Source organism: Phoca vitulina, unplaced genomic scaffold (assembly GCF_004348235.1).
Source record: "Phoca vitulina isolate PV1807 unplaced genomic scaffold, GSC_HSeal_1.0 scaffold7, whole genome shotgun sequence".
In the NCBI taxonomy this organism is placed as follows: Eukaryota; Metazoa; Chordata; class Mammalia; order Carnivora; family Phocidae; genus Phoca; species Phoca vitulina.
In genome coordinates this window covers 45,296,003-45,318,931 of record NW_022589710.1, presented here as the reverse complement: position 1 = coordinate 45,318,931, position 22,929 = coordinate 45,296,003, and the positions used below count along the sequence as shown (strand labels likewise).

Sequence of the window (22,929 nt, the reverse complement as noted above, 5' to 3'; positions counted from 1 at the left end):
ACATGTGGCAATCAAGTCCAAAATGCAAAATTGTCTAAGTTGCGCCCACCTCCTCAATCCACCCCAGAAATGCTCCAAGCCCCCACAGAAACGCTCGTCTGGTGGCGTTTGGGTCCCACCTTTTTGGAGCCACCGCGAAGTCTCCTCAAGAGCGTGGCCTGTCAGGCTGGAGGGGCTCCCCGGAAGGAAGCCAGGCACGTTCCTGGCATGCGGACGGCTAGGGTTCCACCTGCTGTCTAACCAGTACAGTGGTAACTTCAGAAATCTGGCGTCTCACAGGCTAACTCCCGGGACAGGTGTGGCTTCCAAGGCTTGGGACAGTCACAGTGCTGGGGCTGTGCACCGTGGGAACTAAAAGGAACACAGAAGCAGGAACCTTTTGAGAACATTTGCCCTTTAATTTGCATTTAAAATCAGTTTCTTTAAATATTTCAGGTACAAGTTCTGAATAGTGAAGACAGAGTAGATGCTGCAGGCACTCAGTATCGGCTCCCAACCCTTCCCCCACCCCACCCTCCAGGCCTTGCTTCTCCGCTCCAGATCCGAATGGGCACGGCACTAAGTCAGCGGCTCCTGGTGTCCAGTGTCAGCAGCCTCAGGCCTGGATGCAGTTGCATACAAAGCAATGAAGCCCAGCAGCTTTCATGACAAGATGTGTGTATTTAAACTTGCTCCAAGCAATTCCAATGATTGTGCCCAGACCCATCTGGCACCTCAGGCGACATTGCCCATTATCCCCACTGTATAGTAGCATCTTGGGGCTGGTTTCCACCAGGGTCCATCCTCCCTGACACCCCGCTCCCCCAAGGGCCACGATGCACAGAGAAACAGAGCTGCCCCTTCAGTCCGAGTGCTTACGCCAATGGCATGTAAAAAGCTCAAATCAATCTGAGCCAGTCCACAGGAAGCCCCCTCACCCCAAGCTCACCAGCCTCCAGCCCTTGTGACCATGCCCTGTCCCGCTGCCATGATGTGCTAGAATTTGCTCTAAACGACAGCGATGTGCTAGAATGGTTCCAAGCAGCCCAGAAAGGTCGGCACAACCACGGCTGTGTTACTGTGCCAAAGTGGAGCCGTGACTGAGAGGGTGGGCTCTGCTCCTGTCTTGTCTACAACATACCACCTCGGAGGGGACTCTGCCCCCCCCAACTACCTCCCCCCTCCCCCCCAGACCCCCTGGCCTGTGCTTCCTGGACGAGGTAGAAGAGGCATCCTGAAGTCCATGGCAGCGCAGAATGAACTGTTATTTACGCGGCAAGCAGCACCTCTTGGCCTGCAGTCAATACTCCATACAGGTGCAATCAAGTGAGAATGTGCACAGCCGGGCCAGAGGCTGCTGTGAGCCTGGGAGACACCACACCCTCCTAAGGAGGCCCTGGAGAATAGACTTTCAAAACATACAAACTTGATCACATGGTCCCCAGTGGTTTCCCTATTGAATACTGGCCCAGGAGAGAAGCAAAATCATCTCTGCAAAAGACGAATGGGAGAAAGGCAGGAATATTAATGAGCATCCACTAAGGCTCGCTCTCCCTCAAGCCTCAAGATGATGTTCGAGTGTAAGAGAAGGGTGCAGAGAGGGGAGAGCCTGGCAGAATACCAAGAAAAGAACTGTGGCTGCTGGTTACGTAGTGCCCTGGTTTCCTTGCTGGAGGCCAACAACATGTGCCTGGCACCAGGCTAGCCTGGAACCCATGAGGGGACAGGGAGAAGATTGGTGGTCAGTTCCTGCATGGTTGGTGTGTAGGGTATGTGGCTTCCTCCTAAAGGTCCAGTAGGAGAACTCTGGGATCCTCTACCGCTGCCTTGATTTTGCGGAGAAAAGTTACCGCCTCTCTGCCGTCGATCAGCCGATGATCATAGGTCAGTGCCACGTACATCATGGGCCGCACCTCCACCTACAGAGAGGAGAGGTTGACAGGTCTGTCTGCGGCAGAGGAAGCCCCACTGGAAGTGGGGAGATGAGAAAGCATAGCCCATAGAAAAGTTTCCAGTTCCAGAGCTTTTCCTATTGATGTTGCTTCTAGAGCCTTCTATTTTCAAAGACCAAGGCTTACCCTTAGTGCAAAGTTCTCCCACTCAAGAAAGCTCAACCAAGAAAATAAAGAGTCTCTTCCAAAAGCGCCTTTTAAAAAAAACATTCTTGGGCACCTGGGTGCTGAGTTGGTTAAGCTTCCAACTCTTGATTTTGTCTCAGGTCATGATCTCAGGGTCCTGGGATCAAGCTCCATAGCATCAGGCTCAGCTCTCAGTGGACACCCCCCCTCCCCGCCCCAGCTTGGGCACACACTTGCGTATATGCGCTCTCAAATAAATCTTTAAAAAAAAACAGAACACATTCTCTGCCCTTTCATTCATCTGTTGTCTAAAGGAAAACTTTTCCCTTCAATCCCGGCAGCCTGAAGTTTCTTCTTTAGGGTTAGAATTTTAAAAAGTAACCAGAGATCCTCAAATTCTCTCAAGTGGAATGCAAAGTTAGGTGTGTGAGCATTTTCAAGAGAGAAGACCTAGGATTTTTGGATTCACAAGACCTAGTGACCCAAAAACATTCTAAACACAGGAGTCCCAGAAAATATTTTCCTACCAACATATCTTCTAGGGCCAGCTCAAGACCCTTTAACTTTATTCCCTGAACTCCCAGGGAACCGCTAAACCTTCATACAACCTGGGAGCTCATAGATCTTCATTGCTGTCCTGTTTCCCCGGGGCAAGGACCATGTTTCCAACTGTGTCCCCACTCTCGATGGCACCTAGAGAATGGAGCTTGATGACCTCTCCTGATGAAGGAGGAAGCCACCTCAACTCCATGGTCCTCACACTTTAAGTTGTATCAGAATCACCTGCAGCTTCTGCTTCATCAGGTCTGGAAAGGGGTCTAAGAGTCTGCATTTCTAGGAAGTTCCCAAATGATGCCAAACCACACACCACAATTTGAAGATCAGTGCCTTAGCTATTAATTAGAAACTAAGAGATGGAACTTATGCCTGAAATTCCAGTGCATCTGTCATAATTAATAGCTAGCTTTCCCCCTCCTCTTCATCTAGCCGCTAGGACATTTGCGGTGATGGTTCCTACCTTGCCCCCCACAGCCACTGGCCTATCAAAGATGCCGTGCATGCCCAGAATGGCCGACTGAGGGGGGTTGATGATGGGCGTTCCAAAGAGTGAGCCGAAAACACCTCCGTTGCTAATGGTGAAAGTACCACCATCCATATCTTCAATGGCAAGTTCATTCTTTCGGGCCTAAGAATGGAGATTTAATCACTGCAATATAAGGACAACCCAGCTTTCTTCACCTACAGGGAGTCCAGAAGGCTCCTGAGATCAACTGTCCAACTTCTAGCTATTGTTCAGCAGAAGACGCCTGTGGCCAGGCCTCCACCAGAGGACAGGCACGATGCCTTGAGGACCTTTGCTTTCCCCAGCAGGCCTCCTCTGACGAGGTCTTCCGTGACAAGAGCACAATGAGCGCTGCCAGATAGCTAGAGTTCGGCTCCTGGGGGTGACTGCCAGTCTCGGGCTCCGCACGCCTTACCCAGCAGAGCAAGGCACCAGTTCCCTGATCACTGCCCACTGGTGAGCCCGGCCTTCCCCGGCCCCTCCTCCCTGACCTGCCCAGCAACCAACACACATGCTGCTTTCCACTTTACCTTTTCTCCCAGTTCGCTGATGGTTCGCTCTATATCTGCGTAATTCATAGCTTCCACATTCCTGATAACAGGAACCACCAGACCCTGATGAAAGTGAAAAGCTGTTTTCAGTTGCAGATTAATAGTACCCTTTGTAACTCCCTTGATTCAAGCGGATGGTCTCTGCTCCCCATTGAGCATCTTAATGACTCAATGTGATTAACAGAGTCTAAAATATTTAGGCTTGACGTTAAAAGAATGTGGTGGGGTCAAAAGCAGGTTACTCTTTTACTAACTCCCTTCTAAGACAGGATTATAGAAATGCTCTCTCCCCAGGGGTCTGCTTTTTTATACAAAGTGAGAGTCTAAGACCAGAGCTCCCCACCGCTTTCCCCAACATACCCGTGGGGTGGCCACGGCGACACTGATGTCAATATAATCCCTATACACCACCTCTTTGGTTGTGTCATCAATCACTGTGAGAGAAAACACATGTTACACACAACTCTCCAAGCCTAGGCTAATGCAGAAACACTTGCGTTAACAGAGTGAAAATCCACCATGCCTGGTACAGTGGGCTGACCAGTCAGCAGGAAAACCATTGTACTGCATGTGGCGGACTCCTCTTACTCCCAACCAATCCTAACACTTCCCAAGTGCCCTGACTGAGGCCGAGCATGGGAGCATCCGTTTTTCAAAGGAAGACTCAGTACACCGGCTCACACAGGATAGGTATGCACGGAGCTCCCTTTAACTAGCTCTGCCCAAACCCTCCCTTAACAGAGAATGGCTAGGTTTAAAAAGTGCTCCCAAAAAGGCAGATGCAAAGGGAGGGGTGGTAGTGCTGCCCATTCCGCTGCCTACTCTCCCCAGGAGGTGAGGGAGGCCTCGTTCTCGGAGACTCCAGAGGCAGCAGGGTAGTGTAAGCCAGCAAACCGGCAGCTGAAAGTCTAGGTCTGGTGCTCATGAGAAAATACAGGCTCAGCACTCTTTTCCACAGAAAGTCTATGTTGTGTTGTTAGATAAGCCACCGAGGCAAAGCATGTGGGAAGTGATAAAGAGGCCAAAAGAACTCTGAGAAATGCCTACATATACAGGCAGGCAGAAGAAAGGGATGGAGAGCCAATGAGGAAGCATGAGAAGAATGGAAGGAACAAGAGGTACATACACATCTGGACAAAGCAAAGACAGCCCTCTACCTACCTAGAGCACATCACTCAATGCAAGGGACTATCTATTTCTAGATCTTTAGGGACCCTGGCATTGCTCAGAATTGCAAAAGTGTCACTGTCCACCCCCCCCCCCAACCTTCCAGGGAACAGAGAAGTGTCTCAATAGGAAAGAGAACTGCTTGTTAGGTCAACATTTCAATGACGTAGGTGAGCAAAAAGTAAGGAAAACGAGCACCAAGTCCATGAAAGAGGGGCCAAGCCCACGGCCTCCCACTGAGGTCCATCGACCAGAAATCAAAGGTCACCCTGGAGCCTATGCCAAGTGGGGAAGTCAGGCTGCAAGATCCCGGGGCCCCTGGAAAGGCAAGTGCTAGACAGAACACGAGCTTCCACCGGGACATGAGAAGCCCCGAGAGCTGGGCTGGCTCAGAAGTGCTTGTTGGCAGAGCAGCTGCCAAGCTATGAAATGGGAAGAGAAACCACTCTGTCCAGCTAGTGGGGAGAAAACAGCCATGACACCACTTCAGGAAGGTGATTCAAGAAATACCTGGAGAAAGACACTCATGTTTTCACAGGTATGAAATAAAGCCTTGGTCTTTCTGTGTGTGGGAGCACACATACCTCCCAGGACCTCTTCGAGTCCGGCCACCACAAACTCACCTGCATTGACCACAGGCTGCTCCTGCAAGGCAAAGGCTGAGGCCGTCACGAATGCCGACATGAAACCTAGTTTGAGGTTATGTTTCTTCAGAAAAGCATCTTTGTGCCGAGCCCTCATCTCTTGGATGTTACTATAAAAACACATTATAAAACAAAGTGACCACAAAGCCCTTATTTTGCCTTTCATACCAGTTTCTAACTCCATGTACACAATTGGGTAAGCATTTTTCCCCTCCTCTGGACCATCTACCCAAGTTCAAGTTTTGAAATAGTCCAGCGGAGGTCAATACAATAACCTCGCTTCTTTACAAAACCTGGAATCAAAGAAATGGGGTCCAATCAGTCTTGATGGTACGGCTGAGCCCCTCATAGGGCTCCTTCCTATTCCAGAAGTCACAGAATTCAGTGACAGGTAATATGAACAAGAGCTCACACAGCATACTAACATCCTTGCCTGGATGAGAAAGTGATTTCTAGCTACCCGAAATTCATGAGCTCTCTACTCTGAAGAATCATTATTTTAAGCATAAACAAAGTCTACAAGATAAACAATATTTTTTAAAATTTCTTGTTAGAATTATGTCCAAAAAAATCCACCAAACTTGATTAGAACTTCCTTTTGACATTCTTCCTATCTTCTACTTAATGAAAACAAAACCTGAAAAAACTCCACAGGTGTTTGGGCTCCATGTGAGCAAAAGCACCCATGACTATATATGGTCAGGTATAGACCAGTGTTCTTTTAGGCTCATGGGAAAGTCAATAAACTCCCTCCTATCTCCGCAGAGTTAGCAATTCCATATACTTGCTCCTTCAAACAGGTGCTAAATCCCCACCACATGTAAGGGCCAAGGCTGGGCGTCAAGATAATAAAGACACAGCCCTTGCCCTTTCTATCAGTTTACTGGATGTGGTTTCCTTGGTATTTAGAAAGTGGACATGTGTGGCCCTAAGCTTTTCGAGTACAAGCAGCTGGGCCTTCTGGGAAGCCTTTGCGACATAAACAGCCTTTGTTCATTCAGGATTGGTTTTCCACAGATGTACCACATATACACTGCAGTTAGTGGGAAATGGCTTTCCCATCATTTTGCTACAGAAACCTCAGTATTTATCGGAATACAGTTCTGTGATGGAAATTGAATATAACTTTATCTCAGGCCCAAATGCTCCAGTTTTCCCTTTCTCCCCATAATGGCCTAATTTGACATTAGCATGAAAGAGAAGATGGTATAACTTTAACTCCCCCTTCAGACCATTTGCCTTTGAAAAAGGAAGTTTTCCGGGGGGGGGGGGGGGGGGCAGGGGGCTGATTAGGTTTAAATGTTTGTTTTCCTGAGTCTAACCTTATTTAGTGCTAGGATTACCACCCTAAAGACATTACTGGTTCCCAAGACACAAGAACTGCAGAAGAGGGAAAGAGATGTGATAAACATCTCTGCTTTCAAACCTGCCCAAATGCTATTGTCTGGTCATTAAGTAGTTTCTATTTCAGAGCTCTGCCCTTGGAGGCAGGGCCTGGGACAGCAGGGCAGAGGAGAAGGTCTAAGAAAGGCCCCTTATGGGTAGCTGATCAGCACAAGACCCAAGGGCACTCGATCTAAACCACATTACCGACTGCAGTGAGACCCCAGGCCATCATTAAGTGACACCTCGATTAGCTGCTGAAATGAGATCCAGCTACTGCACTTACCTTCCAATCAAAGCTGTTGGGCCAACTGCATCTTCCAAGGCCACAAATATTTACATGTTTTGTCTTAAGGAATTAGGTAGAATTTCAAAGTCCAATTCAATTTGTGTACAATTTGGCCCTAATGCACTGAAACATAAGCTGCGGCCTTTGTGATTCATTAGTCAAGGTCCTTCCCTATGTCCTACAGATAGGAAGGAGAGAAATCTTTGGCTTGAATGACATCCAGTCTTTTTAGGAAGTTTCACAACAGCATGGATGACATCTAGTGAAACAGGCCACAGAGCCCTACCTCTGTGAACAACGCCACAGCACACTATCCATAAACCACTCCCTTCTCTAAGCTTTTCAGATCCCTTCCTAAAGAAAACAAATTTCCCTAATGAAAAGTAGGTTAGCAGACTAAACACTCAGAAGAAAAAGAAGCAAAGGGATGACCTGAAGACTTCATGATTTACCTCCCGAATTAGATATAAACTCTTATCCCTGGCATTCAAAACATTCCAAAAGTATGGATCCAACTTTCTTCCCATTCCTTCCCACATATTCCTCACAGCAGATAGTTCTCAAAAGTACCCTGTACTTTCCCGTGTCGGCGCCGTATTACTTACATCGCCTGGAATGACCCTCCCCACAACGCCACCTGTGTCAAAATGCTAGTCAGTCTCAGGCCTATTAAAGATCTCTTTTCTCCGGGAAGCACGGGGGGGACTTCCCCTCCCCACTTCTGCTCTCCGTCTCAAAAGATCTCATTCTACTTCATACTTTTACCCACTGATACTTCTTTTTCTAGATTTTACTTTGTGATTTTTAAAAGATTTATTTATTTTAGAGAGAGGTACACAGGGGGTTAGGGGAGGCGGAGAGGGAGAGAGAGAATCCCAAGCTGACTCCCCGCTGAGCCCAACACAGGCCGATCCCTGAGATCCTGACCTGAGTCGAAATTCAACTGAGCCACCCAATCAACAGCCAGCTCACCCTAGAAATTGGTACACTAAATTTGTCCCTTTGGTTATACATCCTGAGGTTTTTACTGAAAAACACAACTTGCTTTCTATTTCATTATCACAGCTGGGAAAGGTGAAAGCTAGGACAAGCCGGTGCTTTCCCACCACCCAAATCTGAGCCACTTCGGAACACAGATCAGGAGCAGTCGCCGTGAGAAAGCAGCAGGGTACTGGGCTTTGGCTCTGAGTGTGCAGTCAAATGGTTCTCCATCCCAAGGGTAGGCCCAGTTGCCCTAGCTCTACTTGGCAACTCGACACTAGTCATCGGAATTTAACACCATTACCAGCCTCATTTATCAGACATCACAAAATTCAGGTATAAAAGGCTAAAAGTTTTTTAAATCACAGAGGCAGGCAATTAGAGAATGAACCCCATGGGTCACTCTGTTTTAGTCAACAAGCAGTGCAAAGAAGTACCTCTTCTTGCTGTTAGTTTTGGAATCAGCACTACGTAGGGGCTGGGGCAAGTTCAAGTGTTCTCCAAAAAAAAGGGCGCGGGGAGTGAGAGGCCCAGAGATCTCACCTCATGTCGATCTCATTGAAAGTAGTGAGCATCGCACACGTGTTCTGGGCCTCCTTCAGACGCTGGGCGATGCGCTGCCGCATCCTGTTCATTTTCTCCTGAAAGTAGGACAAGGATTAACAGTCTGGGCTCTCCGGATCAAGCCCTCCCCACTCAGTCCAAGGGGGCACTCAGCTTGCAAGGACTGAGGTGTCACGGACTAGGATACCTAAGTGAAACAAGAGCTCCAGGCTCTCTAGTATTTTCAGGAGGTCTTCTCAGGCAGAGGAACCCACACTCTTGACCATATACCTCCCTGAGGTTTTACAGCTGCCCCTGCCAGTGACTGCGACCACGGAGCCCTCAGTGAAGTGCCCCAGAAGGACAGGAACAGGGCTCAGTAAAACCTCTTCTCCACAGTGTGCGGTACTGTGGGGGGAGCGGCACACTACTAAGCTCCCACCCCCTGCAGACCTCGCACTCAGCCAGGGCAGTCCGCTGGCCGCACAGCACCGTGGGAAAAGCCACTGGACAGGTGTTCCAAAGACTTCAGGTTCTATCCTCTCCTATGACAAGGAGGAGGCTATGACCAGCTGCCTCCTAAACTCGGCTGCCATGAACTGCCAGCAATTCAAAGGCAGGCACCACAAGGCCCACACCCCCTCGTCTCAACCCTATCCCCTCAGCCTCCTCCTGGAAGTGCTCCCCAGAGGCTTACCCGATGTTCTGAACGCAGACCCTTGCCGGCTCCTGGCTCAGCTACGGGCGGGGCAGGAGCGGGTTTCACTGCAGACACTGACAGTGAACAGAAGGTACAGCTGCGTCAGAGAATCAGAGAGACAGCAGCTCTTTCGGCCCATGGGTCCCACCCCCGTGCTTTCATAAAACCACCTTTCTGCCCCCCCCTCCAAAAAACAAAACCCAACCAACCAGAGAAACAATTACTAAGTGCCAGTGCTGTCAGACTGTCCTGTCACTTAATCCTTCGGATACTCTGAGGTGGACTAGTACCATTCCCACTTCACAAATGAAGATCTGCTCAGAGACGTTAAGGAGCTAGCCCAAAGTCACAGAGCTGTCAACAGAAAGCTGGGCTCCAACCCAGGTCTTCTGATACAAAGTCTAGAGTTCCTTCTACAAAGCAGCCACTGGAGCCTGTTCGGAGCCCTGACTGGTCTAAGATTCTGCCCCGCGAGGGAACATGGCATTGGAGGGGATGTTCTTCTCCCACACAGACACACGCAGGACGGGGAGGCGTACCTGGCTTGCTAACAAGAGGCTGTGAGGGCGAGGGCACTGGAGGCATCTGAGTGGGTATGGATGCTGCGGCGGGAGGAGGAACTGCCGGGGCTGGAGGCTCTGCTTTCGGGGCTGCAGCAGCAGGAGCTTCGGCTGGCTTGGCCTTCGCAGGGGCAGCTGGAAAACACGACAAGCAGAGGTCACTGGCACCGTCTGGAATGCAAAGCAACCGAATCACAGATACTAAACAAGGTTTAGCAGCAAAAGCTCTATCTCCAATCACCTGCCAAATGCTAACTGACTATACACAAGGCACTACGAAACGCACACAAGGATGGAAGGCGCTGTCCTTCCATTCCCCGGGGCTCCCAGACATCCTACGTTACATAACTGACCTCATTCAGCTGCCTTCCTGATTTCACAAATACCAACTCATGATCAAATTTAGCAAGTACTTTCAAAGAACCCACTAAGCCCGTGGCAATGTAAACTTCCAAGCAGAAGAAACCCAGGCAATTGAAGATGTTGATACACATATATGAAAGTAACACATTTCTAGTCATGGGAGTATGGACAGTCTTGTCTTCTATTTTAAAATCATGTGTGGAAGGATACATTTTTTTTTTTTTTTTAAAGATTTTATTTATTTGACAGCGAGAGAGGGAACACAAGCAGGGCGAGTGGAGAGGGAGAAGCAGGCCTCCCTCTGAGCAGTGAGCCCAAGGCGGGGCTTGATCCCAGGACCCCGGGATCATGGCCCGAACTGAAGGCAGACGCTTAACCAACTGAGCCACCCAGGAGCCCCTAATACTCTTTTAACTATAAAAAAATAAAAGTTTAAGTAATCAAAGGCTCACTCAGACTTAAAGAGCTCGAAGCATTTCATCTAGCATAATGCTCATAAACCACAACTTTAGATACTTTGATTTTATCCATCTCTACATACCTGGTTTCACATTTCATATTTAAATTAGAAGAACATTCTTTTTAAGGAATGATCAGAAGGTGAAAGAATTGATCGTATTCCCGGGTGGGAGGATGGGTTAGCCTGGTGATGGGTATTAAAGAGGGCACGTCTGCATGGAGCACTGGGTGTTACGCACAAACAATGAATCATGGAACACTACATCAAAAACTAATGATGTAATGTATGGTGATTAACATAACAATAAAAAATAAAAAAAAAAAAAGAACTGATCTTATTCCCTAGCCTTCTACTGCACACTACTTCCATTCTGGGCTTCTGGTCGTACCCTGATCAATCTAAAGGATGCAATCTACTATCTCTCTCCTTAACTATTTGGATAAGGAAAAAGAAACAGACTTTAGTAATTACAGCATTTAACTAAGAATCAGAAAAAATTTTCTTTTCTAATCTCTCGTATTGACTGTAAGGTGCCATACAAATTCATTTCCTTCTCACTTCTTCCCAAGAGAAAGAGCAACCTTCCTTAGAAATGCTATGAGCACAGACGTGAAAAAACAACACTGAATTCTCCAGAATAGACACCATGAAATATTACTTCTCCTCACTTTAGAATAGTGGCTCTTGGGACACTTGGGTGGCTCAGTCAGTTGAGCATTTGCCTTTGACTCAAGTCATGATCTCCAGGTCCTGCGATCAAGCCCCATGTTGGGCTCCCTGCTCAGCAGGAAATCTGCTTCTCCCTTTCCCTCTGCCCTTTCCCCTGCTTGTACTCTCTCTCTCAAATGAATAAATAAGATCTTAAAAAAGAATAGTGGCTCTCAGCCCTAGCTGTGTATCAGAATCACTTGGAGAGCATTTAAAAAAAAAAAAAAAAAAAACTATAATAGATAACCCGGATCTGATAACCCCAGATTTAATATATCAGAATCCCTGGGCCATGGGGTCTACGCATTTGTGTTTGTTTATATAGATACACACACACACGTTTTTTTGAGAGAGAGATGCGTGTGTGGGGGGGTGATGGGAAGAGAGAGTCTTTTTTTTTTTTTTTTTTCATGAAGAGAGAGAATCTTAAAACAGGCTCCATGCCCAGGGCAGGGCTCCATCTCAGGACCCTGGAATCATGACCTGAGCGGAAATCAAGAGTTGGTCACGTAACCAATGGAGCCCCTAGGGTGCCCTGCATTTGTTATTTTTAAAGCCCCCATCTGATTCTGACGCCAGGGCTGAGGACAGGAAGAAAAAAAAAAAAATCACTATCTTTAAAATCTTCTTCATTCTATTATATCTTTAAGAAAAGGTCCAGCACGAACCATGAGAGACTATGGACTCTGAGAAACAAACTGGGGGAGGGTTGTGGGGGGATGGGTTAGCCTGGTGATGGGTATTAAAGAGGGCACGTGTTGAATGGAGCACTGGGTGTTATATGCAAACAATGAATCATGGAACACTACAGCAAAAATTAATGATGTAATGTATGGTGATTAATAGAACATAAAAAAAAAAAAAGTCCAGCATAAGAAATATACGTGGAAAGAACAGTTATTATGAGGTTTTATGTTTCTTTAAATACCATTTTCTTTTAGAACTTGGCATTTAAAGTACCCACTGCATAAATATCACCTGTCTTAGTCCCTCAACTAACAGCAGCTGGAATGCCAAACAGTCTTTGCGGTATCAAGGAATTAGTACGTTATGCTCAGCCCCAATTCCAAGGGGGAACACTGGAGATCTTGACAACCAGGAGAACTTCTTTACCGCCAGTTTTCCTGAGTGTGAAAAGAGGAGTGCCTCCTTCTACTTTTCCCCCATCAGGTACCAAAAGAGCTTCAATCACGCCATTTGCTGGTGATGGAACCTGCACAGATGTCTGGAAAACAAGGACAGATGGAGAAAGAGTCCGAATTTTTACTCGGCATTAGAAAATTGTCTAGAATCTCAAACATGAGTCACAACAGTAGCAGCAGATATACTAGACTCTGCTTATAGAAACACCAAGGCCACACTCTCAGAGTAATGAAGAGTCAATGCTATTGTGAAGATTCACCCTTTGTCCTTTCTCAGAAACATTAAAGCCATGTTCAGTTAATGTGTTTCCAAGGGATACACAAAAAACAAATGGAAACAGAAACAGTTCGTGCACATGCACACACAAACACACACGTGCTACAAAACTAAAGCTTTTACTAAAGGTCATAATACATATAACCGAGAACAATCCAAAATTAAAATTTTAAACCTTTTTCTTTTTAATGAGCTATTCCAACACTTTTACAACTGAGGTTAGAGCAAGTTAAAAATTATCTTTAAACCGTTCAGTCCCTTTTTTTTTAATTAGGTTTTTTTACATGAAAAATTATACTGATACAGGACAAGCCTACCTTGTCAGTTTCGATCTCACAAACCACTTCATCTTCTGCAACAGTGTCTCCAACGGCTGAAAAGACAGTCAAAGGTTATCTGTTAAGGGGGGGGACCCCAGTAGCCACAAAATCCCTTCTGATAGGTGTGTTATAAGACCCTTTCCTACAGGGCCAGGAAAAATTACATTTCAGGTAAAGAGAAGGTAGAAACCTGATTATTGGGGCAGGGAGAGGGGGAGGTCAGTGATGACAACTTTATAAAGTATTTAAACTTAAGTAAGTAGGGCCTGAAATCTTACCTTTCTCCCACCTGACATCTCCCTCTGTGACAGATTCTGCAAACGCTGGGGTTTTGACTGTAATCACATCATCCTCTAGGAAAGAAAAAAAGCAAAAAAGAAAATCACATGTAGGCCATTATTTTTCCTTTTTAATTAAACTCTGTCAGTTGTTGCTCTTCCCATTAAAATGCCATTCCCAAGAAGGCAGGGAACCGAAGGAAGGTACTTACTGCACATAGCTGTAGTTCTGAAGAAGCGAACATTGAAGACACTACTGTTGTTAATACTACAGAAAAAAAAACATAAGAAAAGTAAACTTCTTTAGCAGGTGAACCACGCGCATTGTAGTCTAGACAAGGGACCATGGACCACTTTCCCTTTAAATCAGTGATTCTCAGCCAGGGGTGCCCATGAGTGTCCCCCTGGGGGAACTTTTTCAAAACATTCATGTCCAGGCCCCATCCCCAGAGATTCTGACTCAGCAGGTCTACAGCAGAGCCTGGATGACATGGGTACCCTACATAGTAAACTCCTTGGGTGAGTCCAGAACCCTGTGCTCAGTGAAATGCCAGCTCCCACAAAATAGAGACTTTCATTTGGTTCAGCGAAGAAAAAGATAAGCATCTCGGTCCTTTGCACACCCACCAAAAGGAATTAGCTTCCCAATTAGGTTTTTTTCTGGACGAAATTCAAGGACAATAAACTGGGTGCCCTCGCAGTACCTGCCATTGTGTCACAAACAATGAAGTTTCTGTCTGCAGGATTACAGACTGAGATCAGATAAGGCAGCAAGAGGAGACAATTAGCTTGGAATTAAAAAAAGATGTTATGGGGGGGTGGTTGGCAGGGGGCAGAATCAACAAAAACAAAACAAAACAAAACAAACCTCCTGTATCCCCTAGCTGGTTCTCTTGCTAGGAGGCCGCACACTGGTCCATTCTGGACTCATTCAAGAGGAACGTCAAAAGACCAAGGTATTTTCTGGTATGACACTAACTTCAAATAATGTAAACTAGAGAATGATACCACTTTGTATGCACAAAACCAGTAAGAGTGGTTAACTCTGGACAGTGGGAGATGTAGATACATACAGTACCTATGGTTATGTTACATCCATACACATTTTGGGAGAGTGATCTGGACCGATGGGGACTTTCACTTTCTACACTTCAGGATTCTGAATATTCTATAACAAGCATCTTTATAATACAGAAGTAAAACAGATTTAAGTTGCCATTTGGTATTTTTACTCTTGTAATGTCAAAATAACTGTAAGATCTATTTAAAAATCAAGGGGAAAATGTACATTTTTTATTTTTTTTAGATTTTAATTTATCTATCTATCTATCTATCTGAGAGAGAGAATGGGAGACAGATCTATCTATCTATCTATCTATCTATCTATCTATCTATCTATCTGAGAGAGAGAATGGGAGACAGACAGCATGAGAGGGGAGAGGGTCAGAGGGAGAAGCAGGCTCCCCGCTGAGCAGGGAGACCGATGTGGTACTTGATCCCGGGACTCCAGAATCATGACCCGAGCCAAAGGCAGTTGCTTAACCGAGCCACCCAGGCGCCCCTGTACGTTATTTTTTAAAAAGCACAGAACACAAAGTGATCTGCATAAAGTTTATAACCATATGTTAAGTGGTCATGGACAAGAACTCGTGGGTAATTTGCAATTGCAGAGACTGCTCTGTGAGGACGCTCAAGAACCTGGAGCACTGGCTGTCCCTAGGAAGAGGAACTTGGGGGCATGCAGGACAAGGGTAAAGTCTCTTTTTACTTTTGAATCATGAAAAACCAAAATGTTTTATAATGAAAGTTTTTTTAAAATAAGGTGGGTACTTATTTTCTCACCCCACAAAGTTTAATGTTGTGGGTTTTTTCTTTTTTTTTTTAACAAATAATTTACTGGGGCACCTGGGTGGCTCAGTAGGTTAAGCGTCTTGACTTTGACTCAGGTCATGATCTCAGGGTCCTGCTCAGCGGGGAGCCTGCTTGTCCCTCCCCCTCGGCCCCTCCCCCTACTGGTGCTCTCTGATAAAATCTTAAAAAAAGAAATTTACTTTTAAATACTTATTTGTTGTATTTATTGCATTGGAATTTGTGGTTGTTCCAATTTTCATTAAAGTTGCAGATGAGTAGCACATTTTGAATTGCTCTAAATAATTTTTAAGTTACAAAAGTATTAGATGTTCACTTGAGAGTATTTGGAAACAGCAAAAAAACCATGATTATACTGTACAGTAAAAAATAGAATCATTTTATAACCTGTGTTTCCCCACTTATCATAGTGTGAACATGTCAATATGACATAGCTTAAGCAATCCCTGTTGTTTGGCCATTTTGAGAGAAATCTGGGTATACCAGGAGTTCTTCAGTATAGATTTTTAGAAATGGAATTGCTAGATCAAAAAATACACACAGTTCAAGACTAATGAATGCTAACTGCCCTCTAAAAACTAACTCAGAAATTCATACTTCTAGTACTAAGTGCATCATTTTCTCAATTGAAAAGAAAATCCCATTGTGATGCACAGTGAAAGAACTAATCTGGTGACCCTTCATTTTAAGGATTCTCCCTGTGCAGAACACAGCTTTATAGCTGTTTAACAGATACCTAGAAAGCATCCTCTTACCACCTACCTGAAAATACTTGGAATGCAAAGTAGCATTAAGCAACACTCATAAGCAGAAGTTAATCTGAAACACACACGGGTGGCCTTTCTCCAAACTCTATTATGCAATAATAGCACTCCCTCTGAAGTAGTCAAAGTCCCAGGACTCAACTCACTGTCTTTTGCTTTTACTGTTTCTAAACTGAGTAACTATGCTACCAAGAGGATGCTCTAAATCTCCACAGGAAATGTGAACCTCTGGCCCCTCGGCTGCACTTGTATCCAACCAGAATACTCAAGAGTAACCTACTAGATCTATTCCCATAAAGAGAGGGTTCCAACTTCACTTTCATTACAATCTAAACACCTGAGGACAAGCACACTCAGCGCCAGCACCTGACATGGGGCTGACGCTCAACGTACATCACATGTCATAAATCAACATCAAGGTTAGGTCTAGAGACTCAACATAAGCACCTTGATTATCTAGGCCTGGAAGCCAGTGAAGAAAGCAGGTGGTCAAATTTAGAACTGGTGTCTTAAATACCCCGTGGCCACGCATCTGTGCTCCCCAGTGATACTTACACAATCTTCCTGCTGTCAGGGTAACCTGGTCCCTGACATAAGGAGACCCCTGCAAGAAACAAAACAACTCTTAACCAACAACTCTTATACAGGATACCTGCTGGGAATGGGAAAGAAATCTGTTCACCCCCTAACTCTGACACGGAGCAAGATCAAATGTAGGCAACAATATAATCCTTATCACACAGAGTCCTGCTTCTCAATGGCAAAGAGCAACAGGTATGTGGGGTTGAGAGTGGGTATGTGTTTGAAAAAAGGGGAGAATTCTAAGGGCAAAGCCTGAAGTAGTTTTATCATATTTACCTTAAAATTCATAACTGTCATTATCCCTATATGTTTTCATAATAAAACCTCCCTACTCCCCCAAGTGTTCAAATATATTTGAAGCTTGAGAAAGACCCATCATGGCTTATCCTGTGACTACACAAAGCTTAATCTGAGAAGCAGTGGGCATGTTTGGTCTGGGTTTCTGTTTCCCTGGTTACTTAAAATGCATTGAGCTGGAAGTCTTACTGCATAAACCCTAGTAGCAAAGACTGGGCTACTTTAAGCCCAGGGTCTCCAGTTTGCCCCGGTACTGAGCAAATCATTGTCCCTCCTATCAGTTTATTGCCTTCCCATGAGCTCTCTGAGGTCGTCCCCTCTGGTCAAACTCAGCAAGGTGGGAGTCCCTTTCTGCCCCACCAAACGTCCTTATCACAGATAACTGCATTTCCCCAAATGACAACTAATTACAACTAACAAGGGCTGCCGCCTCACCTGAACATATTCTTCCAGAGGTCTTTTTTTTCAGATCTATTAACAACTCTTCTAAATAAACCATGGGTTCAGGAAACACCAGAGGAGAAAGAGCTCTCCCTTGTGTCTCTTCCTCCCCCAAATCTCCAGAGTTTCAGAGTCAAGTAAATCACTTCCATGTCCAGCAGTCCATGCCTCTGCAGTACAAATCCCAAGTACAGCGTATCTTTGAGCTAGAACAGCCAGCAGCCCATACTGAGTTTGGAACCCTGAGTCCAATTTAGAGTTCATCTTACAGCAAGTCTCATTTGTACAGTGCTTTAGGGTTTATAAAAAGCTTTCACATAATGACCTCATTTTGATTTTCATGTCTCACAACTCCCTAAAGTAGAACGACCATCTGCTATTATTCCCAGTTTTTACCTAAGTAGGGCTTCTGGAGGTTTAGGGGACTAGCCCAAGGTGAAGCCCTGAACCACAACGCACACCCCAAGTACAAGGTTCTTTCCATTGTCCTGCCGGTCTATAAATGGAGAAAATGTTTACTTTTAGAATTCCTAGTTTAAAAGAATATTATTATTGACAGTCCGCTCCAAGCTTACACTCTGTTAGGTGCCTATGTTCTCATGACTATTAGAATAAAGTCCAAAAACTTTACACATTCCTGTACTGTCCAGCCCTATCTTTCCAGCCAGCCAGGCTTCCTTTCCATTTCTATGACTGGTCAAGTCCCTTCCTGCCGGACAACCTTTGCACTAGCAATGCCCTTTGCCTGGAATATTGTTCTCTTGGCCAACTGCTATGTATTCTTAAAGACTTGGCTTAAATATCACTTTTTCAGGGAAGCCTTTACTGACATTCTCACCACTCTCTCCACCTTCCCAAGACGGGTTACATCCCACCCTTTCATTATGGCCTGCACTTCTCGCTCATAATCATCACAATGTAATTGCGGCCTTATGTGTGCATAAATGTCTATTTGCTGTCTCTCCAGCTAGCCCATATGATTCTGGAGGGTAGAGACCATCTGTATCCCTGTCACCTAGCATAGCACCTGGCACGTAGGAAGAACTCAAATGCTCTGTTGAGCACATGAGTAAATGACAACATGGTGGGTTAAGAACTTAGGTTGAGGAGTCAGGTAGAGCAGGCTTGACCAATAGGTGGCTGAATGACCTTGGACAAGGCACTTTCCCTTTCCTAGCCTTGGGTCATGCATTTGTAAAACAATGAGAATACCTCTTACTGTTTCTTGATGATTAACTGCGAAATGCACAGAAAGCACTCAGAACCATATTTGGCCCACAGAAAACTCCTACTAGGATCTACTCATCCAACAAATATTTATGCCAGGCATACAAAAAATTGGGATAAGACCTAAATTCCTTCCAATAGTCCCTACACCATCTTCTATCTCATGCCATTCCTTCCTTTAACCAAAATTCTCTGGCTGAATCACCTCTTTTCCAGTTTCAAAACACTGTCAAGTTCTTCCCTTCTTCAGGGACTCTGTACATGCTATTCCCTTTCCTTTTCCTGCTCTTCACTGAACTCGCCTCTGTCACATCCTCTGGGTTGCAGCTTTAATGTCCCCTACTAAAGAAGGCCCTTCTGTCCACCTTCATTTTCCTTCTCAGCACTTAACCAAAATTCATGATCCCTCATTTGCTTAGCAATTTACACTTTGTCCTTCCCGCTAGACCATAAGCTCCAGGAGATAAGAACTGTTAACTGCTGTATCCCTAGTGAGCGCCTAGCACAGTGCCTGCCTGACAGGCAGTAGAAACTCGGTAACTATGTGCCAAATGAATAAATGATAGCTGTTATTAAATAGCACTTTGTTTCGCTCCACATCATGTGGAGAAACATAGGCACCCCGGTTTCCTCAAATACTGCTTTGCCCAGGAGGAGAGCACGTTAGGTAACGGCAAGGGCACAACTTACCAGGCAGGGAACGTCTCCCTAGAGGGCAGTTCCCCTGTTGAGAAAGAAGACATCGACGTCACCCATGAAAGGAGGGAAGAAACAGCTTTTTAAGTAGAGACTCAAAGCTGTCCAGGCGCTAGTGACAGGTGAATCTCGTGACTCCAAAAGGCACATGCAACAGCCAAGGCTCTCAGTCCCAGTCAGCACCCTGGGCCTGCCAAACTACCTCAACTTCCCATCGGGGCTGACACCCACTAACGGGAGTGGGGGCGGGCCCCGATCCCGTCGGGGTACTCGGCGGCGCCTCCTCCCAAACTCGGAGTCTCGTGCCTGGACGGGCGCGGCTCTGGGCGGCTCCTCCGCCCGGGCGCGGAGGGTGGGGCCCAGCAGGGGACGGGGCGCCGGCTGCCTCGGGAAGGCGGGGGGCTGCTGGGCTCTGCAAGACGACCCCGAGAGCAACGGCGGCCCCGGGCCGCCCAGCCCGCGGCCTCCGCGTCCCGGTGCCCTTGGTGCCCGGCTTGACCGGCGCGCCGCGCTCCTGCTCCCCAGGCTGCCACTCTGCCCGCCGGCAGGTTTCTCATCCGCCGGTGCCCCGGCCCGACCGGACCGTACCTTCTGGAAGGCAGAGAGCGAGCGGCTGAACGCCCGGGACACGCAGCGGGACCGGGACAGCATCGCGGCGGCGGCGGAGCCGAGGGCGGGCGGACACCGGATATAGGGCCCGGCAACAACCGGAAGCGGGGCGGGCCGCGGCACTCGCCGCGCGGGGAGGGGTGTTCGGAGCGAACCACTGGCGGGGGGGGGGACCGACAAGCAGCGCGAAGCGGCCCCCACCTCAGCACACCGGTCTGCGCCCGGGAGTCCTCGGCGGCGGAGCGCTCTCGGAGCCTGCTGCACTGCCTGCCGGCCTGCGCCGGGACTGCCGGGGGTGCCTACGACCGTCCAGAGACCAGGCCGCCCCAGGGGTCCCCCCCCCATCTCTCCGCAGAGCTGGCCCTGAGCTTGGCGCCCGTCTCTTTCTGGGACCCCGGGACACCGCGCGTTTCCACCTCTGCACTACCGGAAAAGAGCGGGAGGCTGGCACGGGCTCTGAACTCGGACCTTGGCGGACAAGCCTGCCTGATCTTACACGTGGGTGGCCTCGGGCAGGTGACCTCGCTTCCCTGAGCCTCAGGTTCCTCAAATATATATTAAAAAAAAAAAAGGAAGAGTCACTTCCCTGCCTCTCTAACTCCAGAACAAAGAAACAGCCCAAGGGAACCTCTGAAGGGTTCCCATTGCCCTTTTACCAGACAAAGATCACCAAGTAGCCTTACTTCTGAAACGACATCTCCTGATCTTCCCTAGTCCTACTCACACTCTCTCCAGCCAAGCTAATTGTTCCCCATACATCCTGTGTATTTTGAAGGTGGTTTATTAGTCATTCTATCCCTAGAATATAAAGGACTAAATTAGGGACCTTGTCTGTCTTGTTCACTGCTGTATTCACAGCACTTAGAACAGAGATTGGCATAGGTAGGTAGGTGTGTAATAACAATTCGGCCTGATAGCTTCAAAGTGAAAGCACATCGCTTCCCCTCCCCCTTTTTAGTTTTCCCTCCCCTTGAATGCCCAGATTCACCTTTATAGCTCACCTTCCTTTTTTTTTAAGATTTTATTTTTAAGTAATCTCTATGCCCAAAGTGGGGCTGGAACTCACCACCCCAAGATCAAGAGTTGCATGCTTTACCAACTGAGCCAGCCAGGTGCCCCTACAGCTCACCTTCCTAATAGAAAAGGTTTTCTATAAGCTTTGGTGGAATTAAGAATGAATGAATGAATGAATGAATGAGGACGCCTGGGTGGTCAGATGGTTAAATGTCTGCCTTTGCCTGGGGTCATGATCTTGGGGTCCTGGAATTGAGCCCCACGGTGGACTCCCAGCTCAGGGGGGAGTCTGCTTCTTCCTCTCCTTCTGCCTCTCCTGCTTGTGCTCTCTCTCTCAAATGAATAAATAAAATCTTGAAAAAGAAAAAAAAAAGAAAATGAATGAATGAATGAATGTGTCACTAGTGCCTGCTCATACTGGTTTCTTAAGCTGAGTCATCTTACCTTGTCCTCAGGCACCTTTAGGGTGCCTTTACTCATCCAAACTCTGCAAGGACTTCCACTGGAATTCTGGAGGGATGGGCAGAAGCAGAACTAGAAATAGAGAAATAGAGAAAACTAGAAATAGAGAAAAGAGAGAAACTAGAAATAGAGAAAAGAGAGAAACTAGAAATAGAGAAAACTTTCTTGTCCAGCTGCTGCCCCTGATCACATCCTTAGCATCCTTCACCTGGACTATTTTTAAAGCTTCCTAGAGGGACCTGGGCCTCTACATCACTTTCTCTAACCCATCCTCCATGTCCATGTCAAAGATCCTTTGAAACACAAATCTACTCCTGTCACTCTCATGCTTGAAGTCTTTCAATTGCTTCTCCCTATCAGGAGGATGAAGTCCAAACTCCTCAGTTTGACCGGGCACCTGATAACCTGGCCTTGGGCTAGGTTGTGATCCATCCCATGATTTTTACAGGTGCTGAGTTTTTTTAGTCCTACCACACTACTAGCAATCGCCCCCATGCGCTATTTCACTCCTTCCCATCTTTGTGTGGGCTGATCCCACCTCCCATTTGCCTAGGGACTCCTAATCATCCTCTAAGTCTCTTTTGAGTCCCTTCCTAATGCCCTCTGTCAGAGTTAACAGAGACCTTTTCTGTGCTTCCAAAGCATTATGCACGTATCTCTTCTTTGCATTATAATGTGCTTTTTGCCTGTCTTCTCTCCAGGGCAGAGCAGAAGGAGGAAAGAGATGATGACTCTATTTTCCTGAATCCCCTGCACAGAACACAGTGCCTGGTACTCTGTAGGTACTCAAGAAATACAAGTGGAATGACTAAGACATCGTGCTTACAAGACTGCTAGATGCAGCTGAAGAGTCCCCAAAACAGGAATCCCTTGAAGGGTTTGCTGTTAATATTTCTTAGACATCTACTTAATTTTTTCATCTTTAAGTAATTACCTTTAGAGATTCTTATCTAAAGTTTAGAAGCTCAGGCCTGGATGACGTGGCAAAGCATTTCTCATAGAATTTCAATGATCGCCCAAGTTAATCTCAGATGTTACGATTTAGACATACGCACACTTGCACACACTTGCACAGTAGCATGTGAAGTCTCTTTCAGAGGATAAAGGTTGAAATTGATTTCCTTGAGACTCATATATGAGCTTCAGTGGAGTCCAAGGTGCAACCCAATGAGCTCTCACCCACTTCTGTATTTAGAGCCTCCTAGGACACAGCATCATCTATTTCGACAGGAGTTATGTATATAAGTTCATAAACTTGTGTTTATGGCTCAAAAGGGAATTTATTTATTTCACATTTAAAAAATATTTTAATTCCAATATAGTTAACATACAATGTTATTTTAGTTTCAGGTAAAATATAGTGATTCAACGATTCTACATATTACTCAGTGCTCAAGATAAATGCACCTCTTAATCCTCTTCACCTATTTCACCCATCCCCCCACCTCCCCTCTGGTAACCATCAGTGTGTTCTCTATAGCT

At 46.4% G+C, this 22,929-nt stretch overlaps 1 protein-coding gene across 1 annotated transcript; it reads right to left on the bottom strand.

Moving 5' to 3' along the window:
* Positions 1-256: 256 nt before the first annotated feature.
* On the bottom strand, positions 257-20,051 carry DLST (dihydrolipoamide S-succinyltransferase). Its single transcript, XM_032405588.1, has 15 exons — positions 19,951-20,051; positions 19,357-19,390; positions 16,675-16,723; positions 13,699-13,754; positions 13,487-13,561; positions 13,206-13,261; positions 12,583-12,694; positions 9,918-10,073; positions 9,376-9,452; positions 8,679-8,776; positions 5,462-5,592; positions 4,032-4,105; positions 3,651-3,734; positions 3,076-3,243; positions 257-1,898 (listed from the first exon to the last, which is right to left on the bottom strand). The coding sequence occupies exons 1-15, from the start codon at positions 20,011-20,013 to the stop codon at positions 1,764-1,766; spliced, it is 1,368 nt and encodes a 455-aa protein (XP_032261479.1). The 5' UTR covers positions 20,014-20,051; the 3' UTR covers positions 257-1,763.
* Between the last annotated feature and the right edge of the window lie 2,878 nt (positions 20,052-22,929).

Coding starts and splice junctions, on each gene's coding strand:
- DLST (XM_032405588.1), bottom strand. CDS start 20,013: ATGCTGTCCCGGTCCCGCTGCGTGTCCCGGGCGTTCAGCCGCTCGCTC. Junction 8,777..9,375: donor GTCTGCGTTCAGAACATCGG/GTAAGCCTCTGG, acceptor TCCTACTTTCAG/GAGAAAATGAACAGGATGCG. Junction 3,735..4,031: donor TCGCCGTGGCCACCCCACGG/GTATGTTGGGGA, acceptor CACTTTCATCAG/GGTCTGGTGGTTCCTGTTAT.